This window comes from Choloepus didactylus, chromosome 3 (assembly GCF_015220235.1).
Source record: "Choloepus didactylus isolate mChoDid1 chromosome 3, mChoDid1.pri, whole genome shotgun sequence".
NCBI lineage: Eukaryota > Metazoa > Chordata > Mammalia > Pilosa > Megalonychidae > Choloepus > Choloepus didactylus.
This window is the reverse complement of record NC_051309.1, coordinates 119879313-119904344: the sequence shown is the minus strand read 5'-3', so window position 1 is coordinate 119904344 and position 25032 is coordinate 119879313. Positions and strand designations below refer to the sequence as shown.

At 38.4% G+C, this 25032-nt stretch overlaps 1 protein-coding gene across 1 annotated transcript in view; it reads right to left on the bottom strand.

The window, feature by feature from the left end:
- EGF (epidermal growth factor) overlaps positions 1 to 25032 on the bottom strand; it is a 93740-nt gene that overhangs the window by 41554 nt on the left and 27154 nt on the right. The window contains exons 6-11 of the mRNA XM_037830461.1: positions 16598 to 16723; positions 15426 to 15548; positions 10375 to 10500; positions 8652 to 8777; positions 8024 to 8160; positions 5619 to 5767 (exon numbers count right to left, since the gene is read on the bottom strand). Coding sequence (XP_037686389.1) covers positions 5619 to 5767; positions 8024 to 8160; positions 8652 to 8777; positions 10375 to 10500; positions 15426 to 15548; positions 16598 to 16723 — 787 coding nt within the window. The remainder of the gene's footprint in view (positions 1 to 5618; positions 5768 to 8023; positions 8161 to 8651; positions 8778 to 10374; positions 10501 to 15425; positions 15549 to 16597; positions 16724 to 25032) is intronic.

Genomic DNA, 25032 nt, shown 5'->3' with positions numbered 1-25032 from the left:
TTCTCTAACTAACCAGCAGATGGCGTCTGTGAGTCACCTATATCCCTCAAGTCAGTTCTCAACCTTGTTCCCGCGGTGTGTGGGGAAATGATTCTTGTGGGTTCAGCTGGAGAACTCAGTTTGGGTGTGTTGCTGGAGCTGTCCGCCCTGAATGTGTGGCATGTGTACGGGTGGCCAGGGAGGAAGGGCAGTTTTAATGTTCAAATCCCCCAGGATCCTGGAGATTCAAGGCCACCGCAAGAGTATAAGCCTTCATTTCATTTCAGCCCCAGACCCTCTCTCTTGCTGATCCACAAACCACCAGACTTGGTGTAGCATCCCTGGGTTCTCCAAGCGGATCCCCCCTCCCAGCTGTGCTCCTCCAGGAGCTCAGCCTAGGGAATGCCATGCTACGTCACCAGTGCGTGCCATTCCTCAAGGGAAGCCCCAGGCCGCCGGGCCGTGCAGCGGCGCGCTCTCAGCCTGAGGCAAAAATGGCCAAACGGGGCGTCTCAGCCCCCTCCTCCTCGCACAGTTCCTCCTTCCCAGCTCTGGGACAACTGGCAGGGCTCTGGGCTGTGGGCACGGCCCTGGGCAGGAGTTTATCCAGCCCTCCGGGGGGCCAGCTGCTAGCCGTGGGGTTTCTTTCTGCTTCCGGCTCTCCCCTCCATTCCCCTGGACCCAAGGGTATCTGCTGCAGGCTATCTTCCCGGCCAGACACCGAGAGGCCGGCTCAGCCCCCTCTTGCTGTGTTTTACTGCGTGGTTCCTACAATCGCAGCTGGAGCCACTCCTGGATTTTTCCCTTTTTTTTTTTTTTTTTTTAAAGAGCCAGCCGGTCTCCAAACGCTGAACCCTGGTTTCCCCAGCCCGTCGCATGGCTGCGGGTCTTCCAGCCAGCTTACTCACTCATTTCAGAATGCCGACTCTCGGTTTCACCAAGTATACAGCCCCTCTGGAGCTAGGAGCCCTCGTCCAGCTGGTGCATTGCTGTAACCAGTATTCTAGGTCACTTTCTGGTTTTTAACTAGTGTTTTTCACGGAGGCTAGCCGTGTCTCAGCTAGCCGCCATCTTAGTTCATCTCTCCCATATGATTTTAAGACAGCTGGGAGCACTGAAATATTAGTACCTGATCTTTAAATTTAAAAAAAATGACCCTTTGCAATCTGGTAGGGGACAAAATTCTTACTGCCTAATTTCTATATTTATCTGTCAAACAAATCCTTATTATCAAACAGATATTTATTCAGCGCCTACTGTGTATGCCAAGGATTAGTCTAAGCATTGAAGATATAATGGTAAAGAAGAGAACCTGTCTTTTTCCTTACAGAGTTTATAGTTGAGAGAGAGGGGGAGAGAGAATTACAATAGAGCACAGAGGTTAAGTGCTGAGAAAGGTATCAAGATAAAGAATGCAACTGGAGGACACACGGAAGGTGTGTAACCCAACCTAGGAGGTTAGAGAAGGATTCCTGGAGGTAAGGATGATGGGCCGGGATGAGAAGGAGGGAGCCTGGGAAAGGAAGGTGGGGAAGGCAAGAGAACTCTAAGCAGAGGAATCAGCATGTACAGAGTCTCAAGAGGCCTCAAAGAGTGTGAGACATTCCATAATTTCACATTAGAAAGTTTTCTGTGGCTTTAGTGTGGAGAAGGCAAGACTGGAGAGAGGTGAAGATGGCTGAGAAAAGGCAGTGGCAGTAGGGATGGGGAAAACTGGACAGATTGAAACACTAAAATCAATTCTGTATGTCCCTTGTCACTCACCTACAAGCTAACATGGGTTTCTGAGAATGTTCTGGCACCAGCAGGACAACAGGCAAAGGGGCTACGAGTAGGGCTCAGGACTACCTAAATATGCTGCCTGCTTGCCCTATTTCCCTATCACAAAATAGAAAATATAACCACTTTTTATTAACTCAACAATCATCTGTTAAGGGTCTACCACCTTGCCTTGCGGCAAGGTCTTCATGAAACAACACTGCCCCAAAATGCAGGGCAAGACTTTTCTCTCCTTTCCTGTTGTACGTGAAGCTAAGAAGTGCTCCTCCAAGTGGTTTATTCAGTCCAGTTTCCAGCCACTGGATTCGGAACACAGTTCTATAAACTCCTCCTCGCAGACTGTATGCAGGAAGGAGAGAGTGTATAAGTAGCTCAGGGCCTATTTAGGGTCAGGTACGCTTTGCAAGCTACCAACTCAGGACAGTATTTTGAAACCATTTTTACTTCAACGCCACTTGAAAAGGTGATTTTATTCCCAACTGAAGTGGTCATAGGAAGGATGGAAGATATTTTTAAACTCACCGTGTCAAATTCTGTCCCCACTCAGACACGACTGTCACTGCTCCTCTTCCCTTGCTGGGAGGGGAGGAATTCTGAGGCATATTTTGACCCACTTGCTGGTGACCAGAGGAGATAAAACTGTCAGTTCTGATCACAGTGCTACCCCATCTTTAATTCTGACTATTTTTAACAGGAGTTAAGTGAAGAGAAATGAAACCGACACAAACTCCTGAACGTGGAGATGTCTCAAGGCAGGATTGCTCGTATTTAACTTCAAAGCTCCCCATGGTGATCACCTAATAATGAATTTCTACTTGGTTCATACAGAATGCAGATCTCAAACTCCAGCATTGGTAATGAGGGAGCAAAGACGAACAGAGTCATTTGGGGCCACATGAGTTCCAGTATATCCCTTAATCTAATGGAGCACCCCTTTCTTTATTTCTGTCTTCTAATGGGTCTCAATGTCATCTCCAAGAGGAAGTACCCACCCTCCTTCTGGCACCCTAGAAGACTGACTTTTAGTTTCAGGTAACTTTTGTTACCTTAAAAGAACGAGTAAATAGATACCTTATAAATGTATTTGTACCCCCTCAATTCTTTTTTACTGGGCTTTTGACTTTAGGAACCAGGACTCCTTAATACTAAATAACAGCATCACCAGGGGAATTAGCAATTAGCTTCCCTCCTACAGTTAGATGTTAATTTGAACCTGTCTTTCCTAGGTCAATACAGACTGTAACTCTCCACTCTGATTCCTTTACTCAGGTAAGAGTTACCATGTCATCTAATGCTACCAGATTGGAATCTTAGTAATTTACATTCAATTTCTGGCTAATAGTAAGGTTTTCAGACTATAAACCTCTCATTTCCAGACAACTTAAAGGTTGTTTTTTAGCAGCTGCCTTTAGAGGGAAGAGGACCTAAGAAGAACTTGTTATTGCTGAATTCAGTGAGAATTTGAGGTCTGATTCTCCAGGACACATCCATGCCTGCCTAGACCCTGAAGTCACTACTTCTGCAGTAGGTAACACAGTGCTATTAAGCAAACACTGTTAAAGTTAGATGGAGGTGCCCTGAAAATGTGGGGAAATATGAGGAGCACGGCACCCCCAAGGGTCAAGTGTCGTTGCCATCTGCTGTCCCGATCAATGCTGACTCTTGTGAGAACATCCATGTATAAGCTCTATTATTACATACAGCTGACATTTTAAAAATCCTTTTACATAGGTTCCACACAGAGAAGATAGGCATTATGATTTTTATCATTATTACAACTGAAGTTGATTTTAATTTATTATACTGCTCTGAATCGAGCACAATTAAATCAACTCTGGTTGGGGGAGGCAGTCAATATCAATGATTATTGAGAGCACAGGCTTTGGAAATGGTCATCTTTGAGTTCAAATTCCAGATCTACCCATTGCTGGCTGCTTGACTTTGGGAAAGTTATTTTATCTCTTCAAGACTCAACTTTTTAATCTGTAAATTGGGGACAAGAAAACTTACCTCCACAGAGTTCTTTTTTGGGTTCCGTGGTATCATGGATATAAAGCTCTCAACACAGCGTCCGGTATATTGCAGTTATTCAATAAATAAATACCCAAAGAATAAAGGAATGAAGAGATGGTTGGGTGAATGAATGAATGAATGAAAATATCATCACCCTGGATATAGAGGTGCCACATCATTGATAACAGTAAACCATACCATACATCTGGCATATTTCTGAAAGTCAATTTGTTTTCCATGGGTTATCCAGACCAAGAGAGATTTTCTGGGACACAGAAAGCCTAACCCCAAGCATATAAAACAATTCCCTGCAGCTTCTCTGTGTGTTGGGACCTCTGATTTCACTGAGGTGAAAGCAATTCTTCTCTTTTCCCTAACTAATTCTTCCTTATTTTAACATGGTTGTGTAAGCACCAGATGTCAAGATGGACTACTGTTGAATTGTGTCTCCTAAAGAGATATGCTCAGGTCTTAACCCCAGGCCCTGTGAATGGGACGCTATTTGGGGAACTGGACACAGGCAGATAGAGGAGAGGAGAGTGTTATATGACGACTGAGACAGAGAACACCATGGATTGCTGGCAAGCCATCTCCAGAAGCCAGGAGAGCCAGGAACAGATCCTTCCCTATAGACTTTAGAGGGAACATAGCCCTGCCAACACTTTGATTTCAGATATGTAGCCTCCAGAACTGTGAGATGATAAATTTCTGCTGTTTTAAGTCACCCAGTTTGTGGTATTCTGCTAGAGCAGTCCTAGGAAACTAAGACAGCCACCATTCAACTTTATGGCTTTAAGTTGTTGTAAGAAAACATCCTAGAGCATGTGGCATCTCAAACATTATCCTGTGGTTCACATCTTTTCCCAAGGTAGCCAGGAGGTGGGCTATCATTAGCACACAGAAGGGATCCAGCCGCTTCCTTCCTCCAGCCTCCTCCCACCCCCACCCACTGCCCGGGGCTCCCACAAGCCACAACTCACAACGTGCACCAGCCCTTTGAGCAGCTTCTGTGCCTGCAAGGAGGACAGAAACTCCACAACCTCATCTGGTGCCCTTGTTTCCCACGAAAGGGAAAGCAGATGATCCCTCTGATCCCATCTCCTTCCTCAAGACTTTTTTTACAATTCCAGCAGGACGCTTTCTCTCCCTCCTCCAAATTCACTAATCTGGAAGCCAGAATCTGAACTCTAATCCAAGATTTGTCACTTCCAGGCTGGGTAACCTTGAATAAATCACTTGGCCTCTCTGAGCCTTAGTTTCTTCATCTGTAAAATGAGAAGGTTGGGCTGGCTGGTCCCTGAAGCCCCTTCCAGTCCTCCCTCTTGGGAGAGTTCATCCTTCAGCTGACAATTATTTATATGTGGTCTTATATCATTTCTTGTACTGATGTGTAGGCCATGGATTTTTGTTAATTTTGTCCCTGATCAGTCCAACCAAACTGAGCTGACTGAAAGTATAGGGAGCAGACCTCATGCTCCTTTGTATCTCTAACTGTGCCATTTACTTTGAGAAGATGCTCAAAGGATGCCTGTTGATTAATTCAGATCTGTTTGGGTTTTCTCTGATGATAACAGCCTGAACTACAAAAATGCCTGCTACTGTTTTGGTCCTCAAAAGTCTCCCAATGGATACTGATCCGATCTTGATGAAGGGGAGAAGGTCCTGCCTGGTGGTGAGGGGAAGGAGGCTGGGGACAAATGTGGACAGTGATGGCAGCATCTTTCCTCCAGTCCCAGCCTCGTGCCCAGCAAAATGTTCCTGTGTTCAAAGTGGAGAAGGAAGCCAGCAGTATCACCCAGTCTGTCACTGCCATCCCACGTGGCTTAAAACTGAAGGAGAAAACATACCCTCTGTCTGTCCAGTAGAATTTCCGGTCAATCCAGTCGACAGCAAGGCCTTCTGGCACATCTAATGCTTCCTCAATAAGGCTTTCTCGCTCTGAACCATCAACTTTCGCTCTCTCTATCCGCTTCAGGGCTGTATGGGCAAAGTATATCTACAAAAGAGAACACAGGCATTTCTGGCTCATTTGTTAAAAATAATAATAATAAAAAAATGAAATATGTATACAAATGGGGCTAGTGAGTGTTCAGGCAGTGCAGTGTAATTGTTAAGAGCTTGGATTTGGAGATAGACACGCCTGGAAATGTACTCCAGCTGGGCTGCTTCCCAGAGATTTGAAGCCTTGGGCAAGTTACTCTGTGCCACAAAGCCATAGGTTCCTCATTGCTAAAATGGGAATAATAATGCCAAGTTCATCAGGTTACAGGAGATAAAGCATATATAAAATGGTTAGCTCTGTGCCTCATGCATATTTCTATTGCTACTGGTGTGTTATTAACCTTTGATCACTGCCCAATAACACAGTCATTGTACTTGAACTCTGGTGGCTTTTATAGCCTGAAATGAAGCAAAGATTTGCAGTTTAACTGGGGCTACAAATTGGGCCATGTCTTCTCCTGCTCAGTCCCCACAAGTCCTGCACAAGTCAGGAGACTCAGGTTCCTCTCCCAGTTTTCCACGCTTGAGGTTAGTTGCCTTAACCAAGTCATTTAGCTTCACTGAGCTTCAATTTTCTCAACTGTAAGAATGAAGTTAGAGTAGACATTTGCCAAAGTTCCTTTCATCTCTAAACCTTACATAATTTCATTTCAACTAATCCATCTTATTCAACAGAGCGTTTCTTGCAGGTGCAAAGTTCCTTTTCAGCCTAGTACGCAAACTATAAAACATGTGCAAGAATTCCATGAGAGTGTTAACTGGTGCTATGGGTCTGTTGATGATTTAATAATAGCGTTTGTGGAATTTTAACTGTGAATACATATATGTGCATTAAACTATAATCTATGATAAGAGTATTTGCAAAATGTTCATTCATTAAATAATAGGTTATCCACCTTGCTAGAAAAAAACATAAAAGGTTCTAGTCTTCTTAAATGCAAATGTGTACTTATATTCAGAGACACTCCACTAGAGCTGTGATTTTCAAACTCTGATGAGGATCTTTTGAACATGCAAATGCTGAGTGAGCACTTGGGTGCAGCAGAGAGTGCAGTTCTGACAGGCTCCAGGTGACGTGGATGCTGCTGGTTCGAGGACCATAGTTTGAGTAGCAAGAAAATAAGAAAACTTACCTGAGAAATGAAAACAACCACACAACTTAAAGTTCCTTCTAAGTCTTCTTATTCAACTACTTGTAAAAATACTGACTGTGCAGAAAAGTACTAGTTTGGTAATAAATGCAACTTGAGCTGATTTTTTTCTATGATTTTTTTTCTCATAATATAATTGTTCTAGAGTCACACAGACTCAGTTCATGGAAAAGAAAGAAGAAAGACTTGTTTGCTAGTGTTTAAACACAAAACAACTATTGCAAAAACTGTAATATTTCGCTATCAATCCAAATAGATTAGACACAGAATCAATTTGCTTCAACCTATCTCATTTGACTGTTGCCAGACTGTTTCAAATTGGGAAGAAACAAAAGCACACAATTGAAAGTCATTCCAAGTACTAATTCACCATCAAGGTATAACTAAGTAATCATGTAAGACAATCAGTAAATGTAAATTTATAATTCTTATGTGATTAATCTCCAAAAGACACTGTAAAATATCATCTCAAGTGCATTGTAAGCTAGCATTAATACAACTAAAAATTAAAGACCAAATGGTAAAGTTATTGGGTTGATAATATAAAAAATTTTATGTCATATACAAAAACCTTTGGGTAAAATTGATTATTATGTAAATAATGTTATGAGTTAGACTTATCCCCACATAAGCTATAAAACTTATTTTCCTGATATTCATGGTTAAGAGGTCATTGAATCCCCTCCCTCAATGACATATGCTATAATGCAGATTACTAACCCCTACTTTCTATGCCTCAACTCCAGCCTCCACTCCTCCCATCACCAGCAAATTATCAAAAACATGTTTATGAAGCTCATTCTATATGGACGGCACTGTGCTAGCCTCTCATTCTCACCTCCAAAGAGGAAACTAAATTTAAGATGCTGTGCAGTCATCCCCAGTAAAATGAATCATGGGAAGGACAAGGAGAGGGCTATGTAACTGGAATGTCCCTAAAATTTCTCAAATGATGTTCCAATGTCTATATTTAGGTTTTTCTGTATATAATCATTCTGAGCTTAGCAGAGGATTTACAAGTAGTCCAGGTCAGCTGTTACGATAAATCCTCTATTCTTTCCTTAAAGCACACCCACATCTGCTCAACGACAAAATCATACCTTATTTTCCACAGGGTCATGATCTAAGGCAAAAACCGTTCCAATCTGCTGGCTAAGCAGGGTTCCATAATCTGTTCCATCAAAACGGATCTGTCGAATATCTTGAGAATTGGCAAACAGCAAAAATGGTAGTGGACCTATTAACCAAATTTCAAATATGTCTCCAATTAAACTCTGCCTTGGAACTGGAGGCACAAGTGTCTCTACCCTTTCATTATACCCTTTTCCTTAATTTCTGCAGTACTCATTTTCTTCATTTCCCACCAATGTGGAATAGGTTAAGACAAGCAAGAAGATTTCCTTTTCTATGGCATGCTGATATATTGCCAGAATTTCATCATCGGATACCTCCTTCTCTAGGAGTTCTGGTCATGACTTTCATATACACCAAAATGCCATACCTGGTGTTATGGCAAATCTTTGCTTGATGCTAATTAGATTAGAAATATTCATCAAAGACATCTGAATATTATTTACACGGAGAGTCCTCTGTTTTCTGTTTCCAAATATAAAAAATCAGGCTTTCTGCCCGAAAGTCAAAAGCAACTCAACACTTTATCTTTTCACAATGAAATGTGTTCATGTCATCTTTTTTGCAGACATATTTTCAAACATCCACAGCACTAACCTGAAGCTGCACAGCTTTTTTGGTCCAGCTGTAGGTCATACCCAGGAATACAACCACATTCCCAGGACACTGGGCTGAGAGGGATGCAGAGCTGGCTACATCCACCATTATCAGGAGACGAACAGCCTACAAAAACAATTGCTTGACAGCCTCTTTAAGAACAAGAGTCAGATGCAGCCCCCTTCCCCGTAATGTCGACACCCCTCCCCCATAATGTCGACACCCCTCCCCCATAATGTCGACACCCCCTTTCAATAGGAACAAGCTAGGGTGTGGTCACTGCCTGGACACCCTTGAAAATCAAGAAAGTGATTAAATGAGAGGAAAGGGTAGCAACAGACAAGATAGAATTTAACAAGGGATTTTGAATACTGAAACTATATATATATATATGTATATATGCTAGGGTATTAGAATAGCTAGAAGGAAATAACTGAAATGGTGGAACTGTAACCTATAACATTCTTTGAAATTTGCTCTATAGCTATTTATTGAATTGTGCTTTGAAAGTTTTCACCTTTCTGTGTAAATCCTGTATTTCACAATAAGGAAAGAACTGAAACTGTGGAACTGTAACCCATAACATTTTTTGAAATTACCTATATGACTGTTTGTTGAGCTGTACTTTGAAAGTTAACACCTTTCTGTATATATGTTATATTTTACAACAATTACAACAATGGAAATAACTGAAACTGTAGAACTATAATCCGTAACAGTCTTTGAAATTTGCTCTCTAACTACTTGTTAAATCGCACTTTGAAAGTTATCACTGTTATGCATATATGTTAAAGTTCACAATAAAAAATGCATAAAAAAACAATTGCTTGGTAATGATGCTCTTCATTCAAAAACATGTTATCTATCCAAATACTGAGGTGAACCAAGCATATGTAGATTTTTAAAACCATTTCCCCAATCATTCATTATGTTGCAATGTTGATTTTTTTTTCACAGATTAGGAGGAAAATGTCCCTATATCCCACTGTACTGTGACCCAAAATCTTGAATGTTAACCCTTCACATCGCAGTGGACCTTGCCCTTGTATTCTATCACTGAGTTCGAGAACATGTATACAGGCAGCTGGCTGGAATAAGAAATACAGTTTTGTGAGTTTGGCAGCTGGTCTACCTCTCTCTAGTGAGTAATACTTTTTTTCTCCCTCACACTTTTGACCATTTGACTTCTCTTTCTTGCTTTCTTTATTTAAAAAAAGAAAGAAAGAAAGAAAGTCACACATAATTCTTCTGCTAATTGTGACTTACATCCAGCCTCCCATATGCTTAAGTCTCGGTAAAGAGGGGACTTGATTAAGTACTTATTAGGTGCCAGAAGCGAGCTAAAGCACCTGCATCTGCCATCTCATTTAATGCTGGCTACAAATCGAGGACACAGGTACCATTAGCCTTTACAGATGAATAAACTGAGACCGACAGAGGTCAAATTACTGGGGCAAAGTAACATGGCTTGTAACTGGTAATGATTCCACAGGGCTCTCTAACTCTGAAGCCCTTGCTCATAACCACTATACTGTGCTGCCTCAAAACCAAACAAATTAAAACAAAAACAAAACCCTGTTTTAAATCTGTGTTAATCTGTTGCATAAATTATCTTTGAATTTGTCTTGTTGGAAAATCTATTCTCCTTTGACAATAAGATCTATTCTTAGGTGTCACTTTTCAAATGAGTGTTTTAAAACAAATAAAATGTAAGTAAACTTACCACTACAGGTTTTTTCATCTGCCTCAAGCACTGAGCCTTCAGGACAGAAACATATGGGGCCGCCATCTGATGTCAGAACACAGCCATGGCTGCATTCAGACACATTGTTCGGGCAGGAAACTAATTCTAATTAATGAAGAATAAGTTCAGAATTAGAATTAAATCAGGTTGGTGGAAATTTATTAAAATAGGTTGGCAATAAAACAAATGCCATAATGAAATGAGTACACTAAGACTGAACATTGATGAAATGTTGAGGTAATGGACATAAAAAAATAAAGAGAAAATTTCGTATCTAAAAAAATTAGTGTCTGGTTTTAGAAAATGACTCTTGTTATCTCTAAGTTTCTTTTATGTTCAAATAATATTTTCAAGGCTATTATGATCAGAATTCCAAGACATTTTAAATGGAACTTGGTCAAACTGTTCTCAAGTTCATCTGGAAAATAAATTATGTGTGTAAGAAAACTAAGAACATTGTGTGAGTGTAGTCAGGTATGGGAAGAGAAATGAAAGGTTCTTAACAAATATCAAAATATATCATAAAAAATACAATAAATAAAACAGGAGGGAATGGGTACAGGAATAAACAGAGAAGATAATAGAATAGAATAGAAAGTTCATTTTAAAAAGGACAAGTATACCTAAAAACATAGTGTATGATAAAGATATAATTTCAAATCACTAAATGTGAAAGATCAGCCAATAAATGGTAGAGAAATCACTGGATAATGATTTAGGGAAAAAGTTAAATATCTACCTTAAACCATATATCAAAATAATAAACTCCAAGGAAACAAAAGATTAATATGCAAAATATGTACCATAAAAGTTCTAGAAGTTTTGAAAGTCAAGTGATATTATATGTGACATGCTGGGTAAATAGTTGGCCCTAAAACATATTAACATCACACATTTTAGTATATTTGCCAACAGGCCAACAATGGGGAATAAGACGGAGAGGGGCAAGTTCCATGGACAAGCAAAGAGAGTAGGTGAAGAGGTGACTGAAGTAATTCATAGAAAACTTAAAAGAGAAATCTAGGAGCTATCAGGACAAACTTTATAGAATAAATAGAATTTTAGAAAATATTACAAGGATGAAATTATGTGTTCATAATATATAATTATATGTAAATTTATAATATTAGGAGTTTTACAAATGTCAAAAATGTGACTGTTTTTTCTCTCTCCTAAACAGAGAACCATAGACTGATTTTTTTTAACAGTTCTGTTTACCTTGTTGAAATATTTCCATTATTTTCATAGCTTTTATATAGATTAGGGACACTGAATCAAATACTTACAGTTTCTTCAGGAGGGTGACTTCATAATATATCTTCTCTAATTTTTGTCATTAACACTAGCTCTTAGATTTTTTTTTTTAAGATTATGGGCTCTTTTGAACAACTAATGAAAGCTATGGACTAATACATGTTAATTTCCAAAGTACTTAGCATTATGGACAGAACTGCTCCATAGCAGCTATTGTGTGGGTTAAACTTCTCCAAGAAATTTCAATACCATCCATCCCTTTAGTTGTGCCTACTTTCATAAGCACAGGCAACGCCCAGACTGATCTATTCTCCATCACCTGTGAAACAATCTCAGATAACATACATGATTTTCAACATTTATTTATACTTAGCCATGTTGGTAGACTCGATAAAAAATTTATAAGAAAGTATCTGAACATGTTTTGAGATATATGAAAACTCTTTTATTGTAACAAGACAAGCATCATCAAATGCAACTGATTGTGTTTTCCAGAAATGCTTATATATGGATGACTGTTTTTCATCATTGGTATGGAGTTATAATAAACTTGAAGAAAAACAAGTGTGCTATTAGCCTCTACCAGGGGAAGTTCAAGATTTTCATAAAAGAATATGAAAGTGTAAGCAATATAAGAAACAATACTGTCCGGATATTATTATAAACAACAAAGAATTAGCAAATTAAAATTCATTATTTGAAAGTCTGACAGAGGGTAACAGAATATCAGCAAGAACGGAATATCTAGATTGTGGTGATGCTAACTAAATTCTTGTGAGATCAGAATTTATCACAGACATCAGATTTCACTCTTCAAGTAGTTACAACAACTCCAGCAAAGAGCCTTATTGAGCATCAATTGGCAGGATAAGATTCCCAGAGTGGTTTCCAGAACAAGGTCCCCAAACTTAAATGTGTGCTCATAATTTAACAATAACCTTGGGTGGTTGTGTGCATAGAATAAAAGATACCATGATATGCCAGAAGCTATTGCTAAGAGGGGTAATACAAGTTGGGAAACCAAAGAAATGTTTTTACCCATCATTAAAAGATACTCTCCAACACGTATGGCTGGCAAAATAGTTTTGAACAAGGGTTTTAGACAAACCAAAAACCTGAAAGGTAAGGTTTTAAAAAGCAAATGGATAGACAGCCTTACCAGGCCAAGGGTCAAACTTCAAGTGCATTGAATGTGGCCAGAATAGTCAATTGTACAAAAGTCTGTACACTGGAATCACCTATGGAACTTTTTAATATGCACATATTGGAACTAATACTACCTTGAGACACCATATCTCACCTATCAGATTGGTAGGTATCCAAAAGTTGAACTACATAATCTGCTGGCAAGACTATGGGGAAGAATGTTCTTTCTTATATTGCTTGTGGGAGTGCAAACAATGTATGTAATCTCGATGGACGGGAATTGAGCAATATTAGAACAATCATATATGCATTTATCCTTTAACCCAGCCCACTTATAGGAATCTATCCCAAAGATAAACTGGCAAAATACATATATAAATGTGTGTGTGTTTGTGTGTACTCACACAAATATGAACAATGAACACATCTATGCACAAGGCTATTCATCTTCACAATGTTTTTAATAGAAAAGACTTGTAATACTCAAATGACCATCATAAAGGGACTGATTGAATAAATTCTGGTGCATCTACAATGGAGTGATATGTAGCTGTAATAAAGAATGAGAAATTTCTATAGTTTGCTGTGGAGAGATCTCCTGAATATATTGTTAAGAGGAAAAAATACTTTATAACATGAAGATAGGAATATATAAACATATGCATATATTTTAAAAATAGAGAATAAACCATAAAATAAAATTGCTCCTTATGGTGGAGGGAGGAAATTGGGTAGAAGGGACTGGCATACATTGACTTCTCTGAAGATAACTTGTTTTGTAAATTTCATTTTGGAACTCGGTAATGCTGTTTTACATACTTTTTTAAAAATCAAAATTTTAGAAAATAATCCTTAAAAATTAAATGTAGAATGGAACAAATGGACCTGACTGTGTGTCAAATCAGTGACATAGCCGCACAGAGAAGAATTGAAGTGTGACTCTATATTTACAACAATATACATCTTAAAGGCAAAGGAAGTGCAGAAAAAAAAATGAATCTTGCAATACTGGTGGAGTTATTCTGAAACTATTAAAAATATACAGCAGGATAAAGCAAATAAGTAATTACATTTGTGGACTTAGAAACCAAGATTTTTGTTGTAAGAGAAGAGAGATTACAAATATAAACATTTAAAAATTAAGTGAAAGCCCTGTAATCCTAAATTTGAATTGGGAATATCTGTATGAACTCATAATGTATTTTCTTTTTTTAAAAAAATATATTCCTAGCTCTGATGCCAGGAAAGCCTAGAAAAAATGACTAACTCTGTGGCAGATTTTCATTCTCAAACCATTTCTCATTTAAAGGAACTAGTGCTCCTTGAGAAATTGCTGATTCCAGGTCTAAAATATGAAATGTACAAGATAAGACTCCTACTGCCAGGAACAAATTTGAAGAGGATGCCACTGGTCAAAGAAGAGACAATATGTACATGAGTAAGGATAACAACTGTAATGGGTTGAAGCCTACCACAGATGTTTAAAAATCCATGAGTTCATAATAATACTTAAAAAAAGAATTCATTGGTCACCTTTGGAAGGTGTTAAGGAATCAACCAATTACTCTAAACATAAGTAAATAAATGGATAAAAACCCAGTATTTATCCTGCCCTTTATTAGGAGAATCGTATCTTGATGTAGCCAAATAGTTGATGAGAGAAAGTTATCCTTATGAAGTTATTCCAGTTAATAATTTAAAAGAAAAAATAGAACTAGAATATCACCAGTTTGAAAGCCTGAATGAAATAATGGACCTAGGAAATGATTGTTAATTTCCTGCTAAAACCATTCATTGAAAAACTCTTAGGGAACTTGATAATAGATGAATGAGCACACTAACCAATCTCAGCAAGACAGAAAGAGAAACAACTAGACATCATGTATCTCCTGATGAAAGTATAAACACACCTAAGTATTCTTGCGAAAAATGTCAAAGCCTAATTTGTTCAAGACTTTTGATCTTACTACAAGTTTCCAGGAACTACGGGATAGAAGAATATGACATCAAAGCAGCCATCAGCAAAACCCAGAATGTGAGAAACTTCGCAAGGGGGAATAAAAGAGGAGAAGGGATATTTAGAATAAAAGAGAGAGAGAGATCAATAGATATCAATCTAATATAACATGTGGAACTTGTTTGGATAGTTATTCAAACAATCAACTGTTTTGAAAAAACTTTTTAAGATAATAGGAGAAATTTGAAAACTGATTGGCTATTTGATATTAAGGACTTGCGCATTTTTTAGGTGCGATAGTGGTATTCAGGCTATGTCTGAAAACTGGATATTAGATGACAGTAAGGAGTTGTAAATTTTTTATATATAATAAATGTATCATAATTATGTTTTTTCAAATGTTTATCTTTTAGAGACATACAATGAAATATACATGGATGAAGAAATAGGAAAAAATATATCTACATGTTAGTTTCTCAACCCTGGAGGTTCTGATTTAATAGACTTGGGTAGAGTCCAGTCATCAATATTTTAAAAACAAAATAAAATAAAACTCCAGGTGATCTGAATCCACACTGCTGACTGAGAATCACCAACCCAGATCGTATCACCTTAGAAACACCACCGAAAATGAAGGAGAACAGAGCAGTAAATATTTGCTGCTGTGACTTACCATGGCATCGTTTCCCATCTGGAAGCAGAACAAATCCTACAGGGCATGTGCAGTAATAGGATCCGGGGGTGTTTTCACACCCAAGAGTACAGCCATGATTCCAAAAGGCACATTCATTGACATCTACACAATGACAAGAGCCAAACACAGTCCCATGGTTATTTTTGAAAAGAAATGATGTTATCATTAATAAGTCAGCACAAAGTAGGATATCTCAAAGTTGGGTATGCTGATCATGAAAAGACTGCAAAAAGTAAGAGAAGTCAGCTCAATTATCATGGAAGCCATTTTTATTCTTCATGGTCTATACTTTCAAATATAGATTTACATACTAGAATGACTCCTGGAAAAAGGTAGTACTATTTCCCCAAAAAGATACAGCATTCCATTTAAATCAGGGATTCTTGAAGGTTCTTCACAGGATAAGGCATTCCCTGCTCTTCATTAACCCTGATCCACTCTGGCTGAAGCACCAGGCTTCCAGTTCAGCGTTTCTAGGCTACAGCTTTTGCCCACTAGTCCCCATATAAGCAAGTGACTATAATTAACAGGGCAGATGCTACATTTCCCTGAGGTGTCCCTCTCCACTGCCTCCCCAATTAATTTCACTGAATGTGTGCTTTCAGCAACTGGATTCTTTTCATCATCAAATCATTGAAACTCCCAGAAGAAAGGACAAAGAATTTCTGCTGGATTCATTAAATTGGGCGTGGAATCTCAAAACAGGAGGAGCCCTGGAAAGCCAGCCCCGGTTCAGTTTCTCAAGATTCCCAGTAGAATTTTAAGGGATGGGAAGTAGGGTAATATACCCTTTGAGAATCTTATGATAACTATGGAATCACTCCCCTGAGAAATCTGCTTATACTGAACTTGTGCACACAATAAAACCCACAGAGGTCTGTGGAGTCCACTCAGAAATCCCTGCCTTCTATCAACCCCTGAGCTGCCTTTGAGAGTGTCTGATCTGGGAACACAAGAAATAAAGAAAACCTGGAGGGATTATAGGATTATAAAGGTTTTAAAAACAGAAGAACAAACTAAAATGGTTTTTCTGGAAGGAAAAACAAAGTGGAACTTGAAATTGTTTTCACACTGAGGCTCCAGAGGGCCCCATGGAACGACGAGCCACTGGCTCAGGTGGACTTCCACGTCAGACCCTGATCCCACGTTACCTTCACAGTACTGCCCGTCTTGGCTTAAAGTAAATCCCTCGGCACAAGTGCACAGATGGGACTTGGGGTCTTGCCCACAGACACTGCTTCTGCAGCTTCCTTTCCTTGATTTGCAAAATCTCTGATCTAAAAGAGAAGAGGGTTTATTTGGAGAGGAGACTTGTTTTGATTAGATTAAGAAATCTAATCACCCTGTGGTGTCAGTAGAGGTTTCACGGTAGTGGCAACCCTCTAGAGGCAGACAGTGTTAGCCCATATTCCTCAGCTTTCCAAAGCCCATTTATTTCTCCAATTGTATTACTCCTACATTAGCTCTCAGAATAGGACATCCTAATTGACTGGAGTAGTCATTTCTTGGGTTCCAAACACTAAGCGTAACATATTAGCTTTGACATTCTGATATACTTTTAACAAAAAAAAAAAATAATACTACTACTAATAATATTAAGTACATAAACAAAAATTCTGAAAATGAATTATCTGTTGAAGAACTCAAAAAGGCCCAAACTGAAGAACATTTTTTCTTAACTATAATATTTATAGGTCAGATCTATGTAATATTTAGCTATTTTTAGTATCATTATTTAAAGAACATCTTGGAGACTTAATATATACCATTGCCATATGTCTTATCCTCAATTTCTGAGTTTACGGTTGCCAGCATTCCATGTGTTACAAATATTCCAGGGTAAATAGTAAATCTGCTCAATGAAGTGGATGCTTGGGTTAAATTAGTCAAATATACTCACCAACAAATGGCCAACTTTGTGCCTTCAATTTTCAGACCCAGAGTCAGGGCTAACCTAGTAACATGTATGTCCCTTTAAAGTAAGTTAAGATTTTTGTCCCTTTTGCTCCTTCTTAATTTTTGCCAGTTATAACAATGGTAGGACCTTTGTAAGATGCTATGGGGAATACATATGAGCTTGAGCTGGAGGACAGAGGCCCAGGACGCAGGTAGGTACGGAGGTAAGAGCTCTGGCAAGAGGTGAAGACTAGAGCAGAAGATTGGGGTCATTGACCCCGAAGTCCTGGGCACGGCTGGTCTCATCCAGAGCCTGTGTTCAAGGAGAAGAGCCAAAACCTGAGTGAAGGTCTGCTGAAAACAGCAGCAGTGCTGTGGTGGGCAGAAGAGTTGCTAGCATGAGCCTGAGAAAAGCAGTCAGAGGGCTGAGACTCCAAGTAGGTTTGTTCTCTGGTATCTGCTTATCTACTTATAAAATGTCTCCTCATGACTTTACCCATTTCTTTCCATTTGAAGTCACTGAACACTTTTCTTGACCAATAACAGTAAGATCCAGTTAGATTCTTGTCCCCCTTGAAAACAACACCAAGTATGTATGCACCAGGATCACCAGGAATCACCAGGAGAGCATGTCACCCTCTAGATATTTTGATTCTATAAATCAAGGGAAAGCCTCAGGATTTTTAAAAAACATTTTTAACAGAATCCAGTGTGACTCTAATGCAAGAAGTCTTTGTACCACATTCTGAGAAACACTGGCCTAACGTCCTGTTTCCCACCTTCATCTTAGTTTCAAACATCTCTTTCTAGCTAGTCTGTATTATTTCCTTAGATATTTGGGACTTTTTTTTTTTCCAGATCTCTTGAGAGGACTAAATGCTAAATCAGTCTTGCCGATGTGTTCAATGCAATTGCAATATTATCTACTAAATCAGTAAAGATTTACAGTGGACAGTCTTTGGGATTTTTATTGATAAAAGTTTTTTTTTTGGTTTTTTGTTTATGGTTTCTATGCCAATTATGCACTTACAGTTCATTGTTTTTCACATTTCTACATGCTTCAGTTAAACTGTCAAAAATCTAATTAAGAATAGTAGAAATAAAATGACCCAAAATTTAAGAGTGGATGACAAAATTTGAAACATTTCTTGGAGATAAAATGCACCAACTTCAAATTTCTAAAAAAAGAAAGCATGTACTTTTTAACTTTATTTATTTTAAACTTTACAAGTGAATAACAAGAGCAATTCAGAAAGGTCTGACTTGACTTTTATTAGCACCAGAATGCTACCTTTTCCTTGAGGAAACAACAAATTGAGGCGTTATGCTTCCTGTAAATACCCCTAATAAAAGTCTTTCCAAGACCAGCGTTGGATGACAACAGGCATAAAAATCAAGAAAACCAAGTTCTGTCTCAGTTCTGCCTTTGACCTCAGTTTCCTCATCTGTGAAATAAAAGCACTGAAGTACATATTCTCTGAGATCCCTCACTTAAGAAAAAAAAGTTCTATTGTTCCAAACCAAATTAAAGTTTTGTGGTAAATACCTTTAAGTTCATACCTCTAAAGATTCCCAAATCTTAACAACTGCTTATAGTATGCGAATGGAGATTTCAATTGACTAATGAAGAAAACAACTAATGCCTGGGATACAGGAAATAGTCAACTTTTGTCCAAAATCCAATGTTATTTACCTTTTGTGTTTCATACCTTTCTACCACTAGGCTGGTTTAGGTCCTCATAACCTCTCACCTGGACTTCAGTCTATTCTTATTATCATCACCATCATCATCTTCGTCTTCACAATTATCACCATTGTGATTACGTATATGAATCTTTTTCCCATTAATTGATAAGCTTCTGAGGATAAGGCATATATGTACCTTATTCACATTTACAGTCCCACGAGTACCTAGTAGAGGTCTGTACAAAGCAGGCATGCAACAAACACATGGTGAATACATGCACAAAAACCTGTGATCACGTGCAATCTAACCAGCAATCTAACTCCCTTTTCTGTCTTCCCTTGAATTTCCCGTCTATGTTAGAGTTTGAACTTTAACAGACTGTAACATTGTGCTAGCCCAGTACTCTTTCCACTACACCATCCTGCCGATGGTTTTAATGATACTTGTTGACAATATACATCACTCTCCGATGATAAGCAGAGGCAGGAAAGGAGCCACTCTTCTCCTCCGAATGGTTGTGCTGAACACTTCCAAAAGGTCATTTTAGGAAGTGGCATAACACAGAGGAAGGAGGGTGATATTTTTGTTTTAATCTCTCTAATCTTCTGCTGTTCTCTACTTCAAAATAGGCCAAGCTAGAGCTCAGAATGCTGCTGCTGATCTCAGATTAACACTCCCTGGCAGATCTCTGGAGTGGGGCTTAATTACCTCTGAGATCAAATTAAAGCTCCTAATCATGGGGTTTAATACCTACCACCAACTGCATCCTTCAAAAACTGCCTGACTCGAACACACAGGCCCTCGTGAGCTTTAATACAGCTAAGTACATCTATGGATTTTACGCTGGTCCAGTTCTGAAGCTATGTGCATGGGATCCATGTCCTGCTTTTCTCCACTGATCACATCTTTTTTCTACTTTGAATACAGTGTAAGATTCCCCTCATCAACAAAGCCTTTCTAGTCCCTTCCATTAATCATTCCTATAACTAAACAGTACTCTGAATATCTAGTAAGCAACAATAAAAAAATTGAATAATACTTTATAAAGCATTTACATTATCACGTTTAATTTTCACAACAGGCCATCACGATATGCAGAGCAAGTATTATTTCCCGTTTTACAGATTAGGAAATAGTGCCTCATCAAGGCTCACCTAGGTATTAGGGACTAAGAATGGAGCTCAAGCCCAGGTCTTCCTGTTTCTTTACTATATAAAAGTATATATATAAATAGATTATAAGCATATATATAAATAGATATCTAGTATAAATATTAAATAGATATATTTACTAGGATAATATAATTTTTATATATTTGTATAAAAACCCAATGTAATATTTCTAGTTTTGTTCATTTGTTGTCTTTCTCATTAGTGCTTACTCTGAATGAATGATTGCCTCAACTTCCTTAGAAAACTTCCCAAGCTGTATAATATAGCAGTTTATTCTTCTTTGTTAACAGAAATAGGAGGACAGAAATACAGGAATGACCATTCTGTGATATTGGAATCTCTAATAATAGTAGCAGTAGTAGTAATAATAATAATAATAATAACACCTAGCTGGAATTCATCTACTTGGTGTCCTTCTACATCTCAACCTCTCTGAGAATCAGCAAATAAACTAACCAACAGACTCTGAAAAGAAAAAAAAAATGTTTTTTACTCTTAGACCAGCCATTAGGCCCATGTTCAATTTCTTTCTTGTTTTATACCCACTTCTGATAAGTTTGGCCAGCCCATAGGTAAGGACAGAAAATACATGGGACATGTGCCTTTTCTCCCAATACCACCACTCCCACCCATATTCACTAGTTCCTGATGGCAGAAGGGGCTGCATGATTCCAATGTGCTTTCTTGCTGAACCCAGACAGAACCTCAGAAAAGTATTCCAGACCACCAGTGTCAATTATTGGGAGACAGCCCTTGAAGTGAACCAATTGGCCTTCTTCCCCATGCAAACTAAGAGCCTCAAACCAGGGTTTCTCCTAGCAAAAGATGGTACGATCTGAGTATCATATTAATAAAACCTAAGTGAATAGAAACGTGTTAAATATTTATTAAACCTATGAGTTTATAAAGATGCTAAAAAAAGATCACCTTTGGAGAATACTGGAATACCAACCCTCTATTCAGAAAGCAGGTAAATCAAAGAAAAGGATCAAACATTTAATTTACCTTTCCTATAAAACTATACCTCAGGGCAATCATATAGCTGATTTGGAAAAGTTCTTCTTTATATAAGAATTCCAGGTAATAAACACATAAGCAACGATAGAATGTCATCACTTTGAACCTCTAATGAAAAAAATGTGTCTATGCAATGATAATCAATAGCTTCTAAGACCATTATGTGGAAGGCCAATGGGAAACTTTACAATGAATGGAGCAAGCTGACAACACCTGAACCCACTGATTGGTCTTGAACATCACAAAAAGAATGAGAACCAGTCCTTAAGTTTCTCCTGATTTTGTGCAGTTAGAAGCATCCAGTACCACCTATAATGTATTAATGAAAAAAAAAAAAAATCTGAATCTGATCAGTCTTCTAGACTACCAGTTTATAGGAAATACAGAAGTAGAGAAATACATTAGATGACACTATGGGGATATAGTCTGCAAACTTCAGAATATGGAAAATTCTACAGGACAAGTAATCTACTTTAACAAGCAAATGGCAAGAAAAAGCCTTGGAAAAGAACATAAGGAGAGGCCACAGCTAAGCATGTGAAAACTAGCAAAAAAGGAAACAGAAAATGATAAAGGGCAAATCTGTAATGAAAAGGCATTTCACACGGCAGGCATTTGGTGTCAAGGCAAACCACAGGGTGGCCTTGAGACTTTTTAATCTATGAAGTGGTACTAAATATCACACAAATTATTGTTGGGAAGATTAAATGCTCTAGGTGAAACCCAGAGCAGATAATTCCATGCATACTAAAAATATAAATATGGCTATTTTTATTATTAGACAGGAATGCAACATGTGCTTAAATACTATATATCTTTAAAACTTATTTATAATTGATGTTAGGTAGGAGAGAGTCCCAAAGACTTCATTCATTGTTTCAACTATTATTTATTAACTGTCCCCTAGGTACTGGGGGACATCAGGCTAAGGAAGTTTGGGATACATCTGAAGCACATTAGATGAAGGCAGGGATAGGAACTGGGGAGTACTAGGGTTGGAGAACCAGATGTGGGGAGGCACAAGTGGTTAGACGACTTGTCAGGACTTGGTGATTGATTTCACAGTGTGGGGTGAGAAAGACCCAGGGGAACCAGGCAACTCCTAGACTTCTACTTTGGGAGACCAGGTTGGTGATGATGTCACTCACAGAGGTAGAGACACCAGGGAGAAGACTTGGGAAGGTGGAGAGGTGGGGAGGTGAAAGGTGACAGGTCAGCTGTTTGCTTCATGCCTGAAGCATGTGCAAGAAATCCAAGTAGAAATGGCCAGAAAGCAAATAAATATATGGGTCTTGATAAGGAAATTTTCTCTGAGCCTGAGGCTGCACATTCAGATATGTCCACTGCAGGACCCTGAGCCTGGAGGAAGCATAAAGCAAGTGGTCAAGGCCCAGAGGAAGTACCAGAGCACAGCTCTTCAAGAAACTGGTCAGAAACAGAAAAACAGCCTGACAGAGAAACAGTCTGTACTACATCAGCCTGGGGCTTAGCGATCAGCTGCATCAAGCTCCATCCTAACAACCAATCTGAATTCACAAGCCAAGCACTTGTCAAACCAACACATCAGTCTCCCTTGTGGAACTGTATGACTTTGCCTTTATCAGCTCCACCCTTGGCCTTTACTGGGGGCCAGCTCCCTTTGTATGTTATGAATAAATCTCTGGTGTTTTAAATCCATTTTCTCTGCAGCTTAACACTGTAGCAGATCTTTGCTGCTGAACAATCAGTATGCCTCAGAATCTTTTTTTATTATTACTTCTAATTGGTCTAGAGCTCAAGAGAGACAGCTGGGTTGCAAATATGTTTGGGAGTCACATGGGCTGCTTCATAGAAAATAAAATAGGAAAATGCCACAAATTGTATTGTCCATAGACCAAAGAGATTAAAGATGACACAACCATTTGAAGGGTTCTGAGAAATCACTTGAGTTAAAAAAAACAATGCATTTAAATTATTTAAGTCAGCCTCTCTAAATGATTTGACCCTGAAAGTTTTTCTTTTTTTCTTTTACATAAATCCATTATTTTCCAAGGAACTAGTATTTTGTAGAACATGATTTGATAAGTGATAGTTCATGTACTTTGCAAGGAGAAATAGGTTTATTGATAATGGTATGTGTATGAATGCTTATAACAAAAATAAATCAAACAAGTTATGTGATTTTTCTGTTATCTCCTGATTGAAGTAGTTTCACTACAAAATACCTTGCAACCCAAAGTACTACTGTCCACCTTGCCAGAGGAGCAATTGTAGGTATGACACCCAGGAGAAGATAAACTAGCTTCTATAGACGTATGTCTGTAAAGTTCAAGGCACTTCGAGAACCTGATGAAAGTTATAGACCATCTGCCTAGGGAGAACAATTGCATATTTTCATCTAACATTAAATCAAGGTACTTACAGGCCCTAAGCCCCAGGGGAAAAATTCCTGCTCTGTAAGGCACTAACAACTTAAATCTAATCAATGATGACCAAAGTAACAAAGCTCTTGAAAATGATCAAAATCCGTGTGTGCAGTATGACTGAAAAGAACAATCTGAAATCAAAGGCCCTTTACACCAGGAGTATATGTGAGCCCATCCTTCAGTCAATTACTAGAGTCAACATCTCTAGTGCCAGGTGCCTTCTGGAATCCATGTTTACCTGTATCTCTGCAGTTGGCTGCAGTTCCCCAATCAAATTTGATTATTTGCCATAGTGAGGCTTTTCTTCAGCAAATCATTATAGATATTTTTCTTTCCTTCGTACTTTCCATTAACCTACTCCCACTGGATAATTAGGAAGGATCTGAAGAGATAATGTGCTTATGGTAGATAAAAAACTAAACTGGGAGACTGATATTCAGGAACTGTTTCCAAAATCCATCATTGACAAGCTGTGAAATGTTAGAAAAGTCACTTGATTTCTCTATGCTTCAGATTTCTTAATTATGAAATGGGTATAATGATTCTTGACCCCCTTGCCTCAAAATGTTACCATGATGATCCAATTAGATATTGCCCATGAAAATAAGGAGATGATGATGATGGACTTATCTATACTTATTATGAATAAGAGCCAATAATTACTTGTTCAGAGAGTTGTTGGTTATCATTTTGTTGTGAATCATCACCTCTTGGGCAATGAATTATATTTGAAGACAGCTTGAATCAAAATTTCCCATGAGAGCTGTCTGGCAGTATATCAGATTCACTGCTTTTTTTGCTTGGAACATGTAAACCTATTTTATATTGTTGCCACCATGTTGTCGCTATCTAATGCTGTGCTACAACCCACAGCTGAAATGTTTCCCACACTCTCGCTTTGTAAATTCAAGAACATCCAATTTTAAATAACTAATCCAAGCAAATGCTTCATATCTTGGCCTTCCTACTGTATAACTTTATCTAAATCTTACATGTTCCTGAATTTATTTATTTTTTGCAGTTCCTAATCACTTGCATTGAAAACAGTCATTACACAAGTTAAATTAGAGTTTCTATCTACGTTTATAAGTAGATCTGCCCAAGGGTGTAAGAAATTATGAAGTCAATTCCCCTCCTCTCCAGTTTCCCTTTGGCAGCCTCGTGGCTCTCATCCTGTTCAGTCTCCTCAATTCCCTTCAGGAACTGTGCCTTGGGCAGGTGTGAACACATTTATATACTCATTGTGGCAGGGACCCATATCGCTAACATTTCCCACATTATCACCAAGCCCTAGTGGCATACAACTGGTAGGAATAGGGGAAACAAAGAATTCCATATCTGCTTCTGCAAATCGGAGGGCTATCTGAGGATAAAATGAAATACATTTTAAAAACTTCTTGAACTAAACT